Source organism: Fusarium keratoplasticum, chromosome 5 (genome assembly GCF_025433545.1).
Source record: "Fusarium keratoplasticum isolate Fu6.1 chromosome 5, whole genome shotgun sequence".
NCBI classification, from domain to species: domain Eukaryota; kingdom Fungi; phylum Ascomycota; class Sordariomycetes; order Hypocreales; family Nectriaceae; genus Fusarium; species Fusarium keratoplasticum.
Window position 1 is genome coordinate 1552378 of NC_070533.1, and position 12986 is coordinate 1565363.

The 12986-nt window shown below is 34.8% G+C and overlaps 2 protein-coding genes across 2 annotated transcripts; both read right to left on the reverse strand.

Annotated features, from left to right (window-relative positions):
- Positions 1-6767: 6767 nt before the first annotated feature.
- Positions 6768-8695, reverse strand: NCS57_00713200 (FAD-binding-3 domain-containing protein; the record flags this gene model as incomplete). Its single annotated transcript, XM_053056994.1, has 4 exons — positions 6768-7614; positions 7683-8033; positions 8092-8488; positions 8590-8695. 4 exons carry the CDS (start codon positions 8693-8695, stop codon positions 6768-6770), a joined length of 1701 nt encoding a protein of 566 aa, XP_052913189.1.
- Positions 8696-11663: 2968 nt separating this feature from the next.
- On the reverse strand, positions 11664-12906 carry NCS57_00713300 (uncharacterized protein; the record flags this gene model as incomplete). The annotated part of the gene is made up of 3 exons (XM_053056995.1): positions 11664-12256; positions 12309-12831; positions 12880-12906. 3 exons carry the CDS (start codon positions 12904-12906, stop codon positions 11664-11666), a joined length of 1143 nt encoding a protein of 380 aa, XP_052913190.1.
- Between the last annotated feature and the right edge of the window lie 80 nt (positions 12907-12986).

Consider the following 12986-nt stretch of genomic DNA (forward strand, 5'->3'; position numbering starts at 1 on the left):
TATAATAAATAATATTTATAAATATATAAAAGTTATTTAATATATTAAGGTATTTATATATTAAGATCTAAGTTATATAATAAATTTTAATTATTATTATTTTTATTATATTTATTTTAAAAAATTAATTTTAATTTTATAATTAATTTATTAAAAAATATATAAAATAATAATAAAAGCTATAATATTATATTGATTATTTTATTTTTAAAATTATTATTAAATAATTATCATCTATATATTTATATAAGCTAAGATATATATATTGTAAATTTATCTAAATAAATTTAATTAATTAAACTTATAGACCTTTATATACCTCTAAGTTTAATACTAAGCCTTAATATTAATTCTTTTTAGATTTCTAAAACTTCAATATTAATACTAAGAATTAATCCCTCTAAAACCTATAATATTAATAACCTTTATTTCCTAATATAATTATATTTATATTAATACTCTTAAGGCCTTTATCTAATATTATTACTTATAGCTTATTATAGGTGTTTTTATATCTTTATAAAACTTATAAATCTCTATATTAAGATTATCTTAATTATATTAAAAATATATTATTAAATATTAATTATATTATCTTAATTATTTAATTACTAGTCTTAATAATAAGCTATTATAATCTCCTTAATATATTATTTATTATTTAATTAATTATTAATTAGTTTATTAATTAATTATAGTTATTATTAATTATAATTAAATCTCTTTTTATAAGGATAATAGAAATAATTTTAGATTCTTTAAGTAATTTATAATTATAATTAAAAGGTTAATATTAGAGAGGCGAGCTATTATATAATAGGATTAGATTTTAATCTTTTTAATTAGCTAAAACATAAGCTATTGATTATAAATAAAGCTAGCTCTAATTTATTATTAAATCTATTAATAATTATATAAATAAACTTTATTAATTTAAGCTTATTAATACTTTTAGCTTTAAGTATAGAGCTTTTATTATTAAAATTATTAAAATATAAATTAAAATATTTTAATTATTATTTTAAGTAATAAAAAGTTAAGTTATAATTATATTAATTATTATATATTATATAATAAAATATATAATATTTAATAATATTTAATAATTAAGGTCTCTTTTAATAAGATATTATATAAGTATTACCTAAGATATATAAAATATATTTACTTAGAGGTAAAAATAAATATTTAAGATATTATTAAATATTTAGAGATATTTAGCTAAATATATAAGCTAATAAGGAATTATTATTATTATATTTTAAAATATTAAAGGTATATTTAATAAATAATTAAAATAAATTAAAATAAAAAAATAAGTTTTTCTCTTATTAAAAATAGCTATAATCTTAATAAATTAAAAATAAATTAATATATAATAAAAAAAATATAGCTTAATATTATTATAGGTATAAATAAGCTAAGTAATACTATTAAGACTATAAATCTTAGTTTTATTAATATAAACTTAGGCTTATATATTAAGTTAATAAGAAATATAAAATAAAATAAAAATTTATATTTATAAAAATATAAATAAATTAAAGCTTATAAATAAAAATAAGCTTTATAAATTAATTATTAATTATTATTTAAGTATTAATATTCTTAGCTAAGTTAATATATTAATCTTTAATATTATTTTAAATAATATTATAATTATTAAAAATAATAATATAATATTAAATAATAATATAAGAAATTATTTAATTAATATTTATTAAAGAATTAATATTATTTAGGTAATATTCTTAGAAGATAATATAAAAATTTTAATATTACTAAAAAATATTAAGAAGCTTATTAAGAATCTAAGCTAAAAAAATTAATAATATACAGCTAAGAAATTAATATAGAGAATTTATAATATTATATCTTTAAATATAATAATTATAATAAATATAAATAATATTATTAATATAACTAAAATAATTAAAATATAAATAATTATTAATTTATTAATTAATAAAATTAATATTAATATTAATAATATAATAAGGCCTAAGGATATAACTAATAATATTAAAAATAAATATTATAAAAAAAATTAATATATTATTTAAAAAAACTAAAATATATAAAAAAACTTAATAAAAAAAAAATATTAATATAGTAAAAGAAATTAAAATAAAATAAATATATTAAGTAATAAATATTATATATTTAATAAATATTAATAAATTAAAATAAAATAAATATATTAAGTAATAAATATTTTTTACTTAATAAATATTAATAAATTAAAATAAAAATAAAATTTTATTAAAATTAATAATATTAAAAAATTAATAAAATATTTTAATTATTTGTATTATAATAAAAGGGGAATAAAAATTAATCTTAAATATTTAAGCTAATATAATAAAAAGCTTTTATTAAGGCTTTATTTATAAATTAAGAAACTTAAAGGAATTATTTAAAGCTTTTTTATTTACTTAAAGATCTTAGGGACTAAGATTTTTAAAGAAAAAATAATTATAAAGATAAAGTAATTATTAAATTTATTAATTAATTAAGATAACCTTAGCTAATTATTATATATATAAAGACCTCTTAAAAGCTTTATAGCTAAGCTATTATAAAAGGCTTAATAAATTAAAGTCTTATATATATTAGAGATTTATTTTTAATTTATAATTTTATTTTAATTTAATTATTAAGGCTTATTATTTTATAAGATATTAATTATAATATTTTAATTCTTATTTTAAATAATATAAAATTATATAATAATTATTAAATTTAAAAAAAATTAATATTAAGGCTTAATATTAAACTTAGAAATAAATAAAAATCTATAAATTTAATTAATTAAATATTTTTAATTAAATATATAATATATAATATATATAATAAATAAGTTAGCTATATAAATAAATTAGCTATTTTTCTTACCTTATAAAATTAAAATTATAATAATAATATTATAAATTATTTAATTAATTAAAATTACTTATTATATTTTTCTTTAAATATCTTAATTATTACTTAATAAGTTTTTATATTATAACTAAGCTAATTATAGATATTATAATATTAAACCCCTAGTTATATTAACCTTTCTTAACCTCTATATCTTAATAATTTAGTTATTACTTATATATTAATATCTCTTTAATTAATTATTTATTTTCTTTTTTTTATTATTATAACCTCTCTTTTTTATAGCTAAGTTTCTTTTATTTTTTAATATTAATTAAATATTATATTTACCTCCTAAAGGTCTTTATTCTTAATAATTAATAAGGTAACTTATTATATAATTATTTTTATCTCTTTCTTAAGAGACCTTAGGGCTTTAAAGATTAATTCTAGGGAGCTATTTTAATACCTTCTAATTTATCTTTTAAGGTATTTAGATTAAGATCTAGCCTTAAGTATAATCCTTAGGGTCCTTAAGACCTAAGAGATTAAGGGCTTAGATCTCTTCTTAGTAGGTATTAAAGTCTATAATTATATATTAAGCTTTAAGATTATAATTTCTAAGTTAAGGGAAATAAAATTAGCTTTTTTAAAAGCTTTTTTAATATTTCTCTTTATTATAATAGCCTTATATATAATATAAAAAGCTAAAAAAAACTTAGTTTTTAAAATATAATTTATAAAGTATTTAATTAAATATTTTATTTTTTAATTAGATATTTTATTTTTTAATTATAAGCTTATTTTAATATATTAAAATACTTAATATTAAGAGGCTAAAATAAATTAAATAATATATAAAGCTAAATAATTTTTTTTTATAATATTTCTTAAATTTAATAAAATAATAATTTTTATAATTATTAAAAATTAAAAAATAATAAAAATTAATTAATTAATTAATTAATTAATTATATATTAATTAAAATATTTAAGTTATTTAAAATTAATTTTATTATTAATTTAATTATTTTAAGTTATTATAATTATTTAATTACTTAAGAGATTATTATTTTAATATTAATTAATAAAATAATATTAACCTATATTAATAATAAATAATTAAATTATTTAGTTTTTTATATTAATTATTTAAATAATTATAATTTATTTTTAATTTTTAAATTAAATTAATTTTAGCTTTAAATACCTTTTTAAGCTTATAATAATTATTTTATTTATAATTATATTTATAAAAAAATTAATCTTATTAAAATTATAAATAATATTTAATTAAATATTATATTTTATAATTATATTTATTATAAATATAAATTAATTATAAATAATAATTAAATCTTTATATTTAGCTCTTTAATAATTATATTTTTAAAAAAAAATATATCTTAAGCTCTAAGTATTATTTAATAAAGTTATAAGCCTAATATATATTAATTAATAGCTTACGTACATGTATAGCGAGCCGGACAGCAAGCGAACCGGACAAAAAATCCCTCAACCTACATTATCTCTATTTGATCAATTGATTCTTAACCACCCAGCATGTCACAGTCTAATAAAGAGGCTAGAATCCTTCTTGCACTTCAAGCCCATCAAAATACACCAAAACTAAGTCTTAGAGGTGCCGCAAAGCTCTACCAAGTCAAGCATTCAACACTATTTGACCGATATAATGGCATCCAAGCCCGAGTCAATACTATTCCTAATTCACGCCGACTATCTGATCTAGAGGAACAGATCCTTATTCACTTTATTCTCGACCTAGATTCGCGAGGATTTCCCCCCGGCTTCGTGGTGTGAAGGAAATGGCTGATCAATTACTTGCCGACCGCGACGCGCCACCAGTTGGCGCGCGCTGGGCTTCAAACTTCGTCAGGCGACACCCAGACCTCAAGACGCGTTTTTTTCGGAAGTACGACTACCAGAGAGCCAAGTGCGAAGATCCAGCTATTATCCGTAATTGGTTTACGCTTGTGGCGAATACAATCGCGAAGTACGGCATCCGATCAGATGATTTCTACAACGTTGATGAGACTGGCTTTATGATGGGCATAATTCAGAGCGGAATGGTCGTCACAGGCACAGATAGGCGTGGAAAGCCAAAATCAGTGCAGCCCGGAAACCGGGAATGGATTACGGTCATTCAGGCGATCAATGCGGATGGCCAAGCGATCTCGCCGTTCATCATCGGTGCGGGCCAATATCACCTCGCCAACTGGTACCGGGATAGTAACCTCCCGGGCGATTGGGCTATTGCAACGACCCAAAATGGCTGGACCGATAACGAGACCGGTCTCGAGTGGCTCAAGCACTTTGACCGGTGCACAGCCAAGCGATCAAATAGTCGCTATCGTCTTCTAATCCTTGATGGCCACGAAAGTCACCACTCAATCGAATTCGAGAGATATTGTGAGGAGAAGAAGATCATCAGGCTTTGTATGCCACCTCATTCATCTCATATACTGCAGCCCCTTGACGTCGGGTGCTTTAGCGTGCTTAAGAACGCTTACGGCCAAGAAATAGAGCATCTGATCAGATGCTCTATAACTCACGTTTCAAAGACTGAGTTCTTTCCGGCCTTCTACGCCGCATTTCAGGCCACCATGACGGAAAAGAATATTAAGTCAGCCTTCAGAGGGGCCGGGCTTGTTCCTCTTGACCCGGAAAGTGTGGTCTCGAAACTTGATGTGCAGCTACGGACTCCAACACCGGCTGAGGAGGTGGCTAAACCGTCGACCCCTTGGGTTTCAAAGACCCCAAAGACCGTGCTTGAGGCTCAATCTCAGTCAGATTACCTCGAGAGACGAGTTATAAGGCACAAAAGTAGCTCCCCAGAGTCAATTCTAGAAGCTATACGGTCTTCTTCTAAGGGAACAAAGATAGTTATGCATAAGGTTGCCTTACTTGAGGCTAGGGTTAAAGAACTTGAACAGGCAAATGAGATACTAAGCCGGCGCCGGAGGGCAAAAAAGGACCCGACTACAGAAAAGAGGGGTAATGACAGTAGAGGAAGGAAGGCAAGCAATTGATCAGATGGATATAGATGCGCAGGTAGTGGCAGAATCGTCGAGAAGTGGTAATCAAGGGAGGTCAGCGCGACCGGGGGTTCGGCATTGTGGTGTCTGCGGCAAGCCCGGTCATAATGCAAGAACATGTCAGGTAGTGATTGAGACATCTGGGGAAGAGTATAGCGAGTAATTTCAATTGATTAAATGGTTTGTTGTGTTTTTATAGTGATTTCTATCTTAAAGGTTAAAAAAAAGTGTCCGGTTCGCTTGCTGTCCGGCTCGCTATACATGTACGTTTATTATAATTAATAAGTAATTAATTAGCTATTTTTTTAATATTATAAAATTAAGAGGGAAATCCTTATAAATTTAAGTTAAGAATAAAATAAATAAAGATTTATTCCTCTAGATTAAATAGCTAATATAATTTCTAAGTAATATTATATTAAGATTAGATCTCTTTATAATAATTAATAAAAGTATTATAATTAACCTTATAAATTATTATAGCTTATTAAAAGCTAAGTTTTACTTAATTTTAATAAGCCTAAAGGGTAAGAAGTATTCTAGCCTTATAATTAATAAATAATATATTAAGTAATTAAAAATTTATTAATTAAATTAAAAAGATATTAAGTAAGGGATTTTTAGCTAACTTACTTATATAGCTAACTTACTTATTATATATATTATATTTTATTTTATATAAATATATAATATATATATTTTATCTTATATAAATATATAAATAATAATACTTTTAATAATAATTATAATAATAAAATAATATTTAATAAAATAACTTTTTTATTTAATTTTTTATAATTTTAAAATAAAAAAATATAAAGTTTTAAAAAAAAATCTTAATATATAATATTAATATATATACCTAGTAAAGTACTCCTTAATTTTATTAGTCTTATTTAAACCCGCTGCAAAGCTAATTATACCATCAGGGCGGATCACAATGATAGCACCTGACTTGCTATCCACTCCATACTCAGAGTGGCAAGTGCCATCACGGTCAAAGAAGAATCTTCCCAGGGGAGGCCCACCCAATGTCTCCCACCCACTGCCAGCGATTCCAATCATCAGTGTAACAAGTCGAATCATCCCGTCGTGACGACCAGCAAACGTGGGCAGGGTCTCTCTGAGGGCTGGGAAATCAGCCGATGTGAAGGCTGGGTTCCCCGCGAATACAACAATGCTCCAACAGCCTCTACGCCCGTCTCGCAAAAGGGCGTCATAAAGACGCAACGGAACTTTGCTTCCAGGTGCACATACAAGTGCGTCAGGGCTGCGGATGCCGCATGGGAGAGTGGTCATGAGAGGGCTTTGGTTAATGACATTTTTGGCGTATGTGACTCCCAGTCCGACGTTAAAGCCAATGTTCTCGCCAAAGATCTTCCACAAAATCTCATCTGCAGTTCTTCTGAGTCCCTGGTATTGCGCAGGAATTTCTCCAGATATGACAGCCGCGGCGTCCTTGTCAATTCCAATCAGTTTCTTTGCTGCCGCGTGCCGTTCCGAGGCATATGTCTCGAGAACCGAAGGCTTATACCAGCCCTTGATGGTTCCCGCAAGCTTCCAGACGAGATTTGTAGCGTCGTGGATGCCCGTGTTCATACCCTGAGCAAAACCAGAGGAATGAGTATGGGCGGCATCACCTCCGAGGAGAACAAATTGGTCCTTTTGCAAAACCTGTGCGACGCTCTGCTTGATCCTGGTAACATCCAAGTTAGTGATATGTCCGACTCTGAAATTCTTAGTGATTGCGATTCCTCTCCATACTTGTAGTGAGTCCACCAGTCTAGTCTGTCGACTTCCAACTTGAACGGCTTCATTCCCTCGGCAGCTTCCTTCAAAGCCTCCTCTTGGGTGATGCCGTTTGGGTATTTTGCGAGGAGAGCAGGCGTAAGAGCAAACCCAACACGGTGGGTATCCCGGTCGAGCTTCACCCACAGGATATTTCCGTGATGCTCTGTCTCGATCGAAGCAAACCCGATGTTTGCATCAGGCATATCAGTTGTCATTTTGCCGTCAATTCGAATCCATTCGTGGGTGGTTGGATCCAGGTCAAGATCGATGCCAGCCAACTGCCGAACCGACGAGGAGCCACCATCAGATCCAACAAGATATTTGCTGTTTCAACGAGCAATTAGTATCATCGAGTTCGAGTTCAGAGGGACGAGGGCCATACCAGCGGACATGCGCTTTCCCCATCGTCTTGTGTTCAAGAGTAGCCGTAACATTATACCCGTCACCGAGCGAAGTGTTGATAGCATAAGTTGTGAGCTTCCAGGAAAACCAAACTGACTTGCCGTAGCTTTCGAAGTGTTTTCGAAAGACGTCCTCCGAATACCGCTGACGGATGTTCAGAGCATAGTCATGGTAGCTCGGCTTGAAGTGATCGAACATGAGGTTCCACCCTCTTTCATTCACCCTTTTCCCATCCTTGAAGTTGATACTGCTTCGGGATACGAAGCCTTCTTGAATCAAGTCATCAGCCACATCCAGCTGCTCGAGAAGCTCCAAGGACCTTGGGTAAAGCGTTGTCGCACGGCCAAAGGTGGCCTGGACATCGCGCTCTCGTTTTTCTATATCGTCAGCCCCATCCAATTCCCTAGCAGTTTGGAGAATTTGAGGTTCCGCGATTCTTGAGGGCAGAATGTGTCAAGCTCTCTCATGGTTCACATACCGACAAGAACACAGTCAACGCCTTGTTGCGTAAGGCCAATCCCGGTAAGGAGGCCAACCGGGCCAGCGCCAACAATGAGTACGTCGGTAGCGGGTGGAAGAGACATGTGGATGATGTCGAATGATCCTCAAGTGATGCAGAAAATGAGAGCAAAAGAATAACAGTCGGCGAAGCTTTGGGATGTTGTGGGCAGTGGCGAGACTTTAGCGATGGAATTCACTGAAGAGAAAAGGAATCAAGGGCTTCAAGATGAGCCTTTCATGGCCTTTTATACACAAGTGTATTCATGAAACTTGCTACGATGGCGTGGACTCTCGGGACCGGGATTAATCTTGCTATCCGAAGCTCCGAAGATTGCATCCGTGATTTCTCCTGAAAGTCCCCTTGGGTGGAACTCCTCATCCATCGTGGAACAGCATATCAGCAGCAAACTTGACTGGCAACCGCGTTTTCCATGGAGGAAAACAGATTACCAACATGATGCTCCAGATGCGAATCCGGAAGTGGATATATCTCAATTTCGCCTCCATCCACAAAGAGCATGGATCATCCATTTCGTCGGTGCCGGTCAAGCCGCGGATGAGAGTCATCCGCCGCTAGCCACTCACAAATAGCTCATAATAGCGTGCAGATGATTTCTCCGAAGCTTGACACCGCCTTGAAAGGCTAGCATCAAAACGATATACTTGAGCGCCAAGGAATCAACTTTTCTTGACCCCCGATTACGACAATTATATCAGGAAAGGGCCGAGAGCTTCTGATTGCAACATCGTGAGATGCTGAGAGCGCCCCACCTCGCTTTGAGATCCTCCCGCCATCACGAGAGCGACCCGGACTGGCTAGCCGCTCGCGTTTACACTGCGTGTGAGTCTTGTCGGAAGAGAAAGCGCAAGGTTAGCTTCCATCCACCCCTGACTTTCTCGGATAACTGACGGTTGGTCGTGGCTGGGCTTCTAGTGTGATGGTACAAAGCCTCGTTGCTCACCATGTGAACTACGCGATATCTCATGCCACTGGGAGTCTCGTCGCAAGCCCTTTAGGTAGGTTGCTGTTGTGCAATTGTTTGTTTAATGTTTCGTTCTTGGGCTCATATTTCCTCCGTCTCACAGCAACAGGAACCGTGAGAAATCATACATCAAACATCTCGAGGACCAGGTCTCTCAGCTGTCAGCCTTACTGGCAGAATCGCACGGCAGCTCGACTTTGAGAACCCCCGGGCGATTGACTGAGAGCAATCCAGAGCTTGTGGATGATGACATGGCCAAGACATGCCAAGGCACGAAACCTTGCTGTCCTAGTCTCACGAGATCTCCAAGTGCAGTACAAGAGTTCGCGTCTCTGGATTGGAATAATCTCGGTGGTTCAGGAGACCGAAAGATTCTGTTTTCCGGACCTGGAAACTTTTCCATCCCCGGGCCAGCTCTAGGAAGGTTCAAAAGCCCGTCGAGCTCAAAGGAACTGTCTGCCTCCAAAGTCAACAGCCTCATCGAGGAATTCAGTCGCCAGGAGGACCTAAAAACCCATCTGAAGGAGTTCTTCTTAGAAACCATCAACAGGTATTATCAATTCGTCGAGCCAGCTTGGCTGGCGTTTTCGGACACTTTCCCTCAAAACGGAGAGCCACTACAGCTTCTCTATAGCGCCATCTTTGCCGTATCAGCCCATTGTCTACACGTTGCGGAGGATTTAGAGAGCGCGCTGTTGGCTTACGCCGAGAATCTGGTCCTATCTTGCTCTAGATCAGACACATGCTTGCCCGTTATAAAGGCTATATCGATTCTCGCCTGGTTAAAGCATACTTTGTTCCAGCGTTCAGACGGCTTTGCCTATCAATGTGGGTTTAAACGCTGTCTTGTTAAATCATTGCTGACATGTACTATTCAAGACCTGGCATCTGGTCTCTCCATGCGACTCAAGTTAGACGAAGTGTCGAGCCCATTTTCCTCGGCAGCGAACGAACCAAGCCTGGATTACATCGACAGCGTCAGGACGTTCTGGTCACTGTTCCTGGTAGAAAGGTAACAACAAACTGGAACTTACCGTAGTGCCCTTGCTTTGTCCTCCGTTGGCTGACATTCATTCTGTTGATCACCCCTAGAACATCAACCCCCAGTCTTGGGGTTCCTCTTGCTATTCCTTGGGATATCATTCAGCCACCAGTCACTGTAGGTGTCTTGCCAGGTTCTGACGATTCTATCGTCTCGTTTGAGCACCACTGTTCTTTATTACAATTGAATCACCTCTACGTGGAGACAGTGTAGGTTGATCATTCCATCACCGGGTATCACAACAACTTCGGCTGTCTAACACCAGAATGTCCATAGCTATACGCCTGCTTTCAAGTTGCTCTCATCGGTTGGTCAGGAGGCCCATTTACAGAAGGCCACAGATGCTCTCGCAGTCTTCCGACAACGTCTCAGCGCCTGCGTTGTCATCGGAACAGGCAGCACACTGCCGACCGACAGAGTCGTAGTGTGGATTTCTTACCACGCCGCCGTTCTCAACCTGCATAGGCCGTTCCTCCACGTCTCCAGCGAGTATAAAGCCAGCGATCCAAATACTTCTATTAATGTGGTGACCACCGCAGCTGAGGCAATATCGAAGTTGCTGAATCGCCTAGAGGCAAACAATGCCACTGGGACGTTGCCTCCACTCGCCATTTATCACATTTTCCGCGCCGCTCTCGTGCATTGTCTCAACATGACATCGTCTGATGTTGAGCTAGAAAGCAGAGCTAGGGGGAACTGGCAGGTTTGCTTGAGAGCTCTCTGGGCAATGAGGAAGATATGGGAGGCCTCCGTAGATGTCTACGTCAACTTTTTACACTTTGTTGCCAAAGACTGGGGAGTCGCGGACATCGAACCCGGATACAGATCCTGAGCTGCTTCTGAGTAAAAGCTGAGCCAGTGTGGGCTAAGGGGCCTGAGGCTGGGTTATATCCTATACTGGTGAGAAGGGGGCTAGATAGACATATATATTCTATATGTACATATTGTGATCAATTATAATTAACTCTGGTTCTTGGCTGGCTAAAACAATGAAATGATACTAGTTTATGAAATAGCTCAAATGTTTTAGTTGAAAAACCTTGTGATCTTATAGCTATCTCGTTCCTTTCCCTTCCTTATTTCTCGACCCTTATTCTGAGTTGCGCTTATCTTGCCCACCTCTCGACGTTTCGCAGTCCCCTCGTCATCATTCTTAACTCCCGATGCCTTCCGCTTACCATGAGATGACTTCTCAGAATCAAACAAACTAGTGGTCGTTTTACTGTCGTCACGCGACTGGTCTTTTTCCTCTTTAACCTTGACCTCTGAATGTTGATCTGGGTTCTGGAGTCCTGATCCCTTCTTCTGCTTGGCGTTGGCGAAGAAGTTGGCGATATTCGACTTGTTTTCCTTGCTATCCAGGGGTATAACGAAAGAAGGTGAGTTGTTCCCGACCTTACCAACCTCTTTGGTGACCGGGTAGACCTCCAACTCTCCTTCAAAGGGCTTGAGCAAAGATTGTAGCTCGCGAGACCATTGATTCCGAGAAGGATCCAGCCAAGTCTTGATGGCTGATGAGTCGGGGTTGAAGATGACCGGCATTCGATTGTGGAGGAATTTCAACTGCTTGTTTGAGTCTGTGGTGATGACAGTGTAGGTGTAGGTCTTGTCTGCGGATCCTGTGGCACGTCAGCCTGAATCACTTCGTTTCATCTCAGTGGTCTCTGTTACCTTCGTACTGCACGCAGTCCCAAAGCCCTGCGAAGCACATGAGATGGCCATCCTTTCGCTTCACGTAATGGGGCTGTTTGTCTTTGCCGGTCTTGAGCCACTCGTAAAATCCTTGGGCAACGACAATGCACCGCTTGCGAGCCTTCATACTAGCCCACATGCCTCCCGGTGAGCTCAGTGAATCATCTCGACAATTAATGGTTTTCAGCATCGACCCGTAGTCTGGGTTTCGCTTCGTCCACGACGGAATCAAGCCCCATTTCATGGACTGTAGCTTGTACTTGACTTGTTCAGAGCTTGCCGCATGGTCGGTCGCATCGTTGATCCCAGCGTGCTGTTGTTTCTCATTGTCCGTTCCCTGGTGGCCGGCACCTCCGTCGGGCGTATTCGCGCGATAAACAATACCGTGATTGCCAGGCGCAAAGTTGTAAGTGTTGCGGGGGGTGCCATCTCCTTCATCTTCTGGTGCGTCATCAACGTCTAGGCCATCCTCCTCGAGCATCTGACGGATTTGCGACGGGCGCTATGGCTTATCGTTAGAGTCACTACCTAGCCAAATGTTGGCACTCACCAGAGCCAAAACATAACGACCGCACATTTTCGCGATATCTGACTATTGAGTGAGCCGATTTGTGTTCAGCGTGCAAATTCAAGGTAAATACTGGTGGTGGCGTTCAC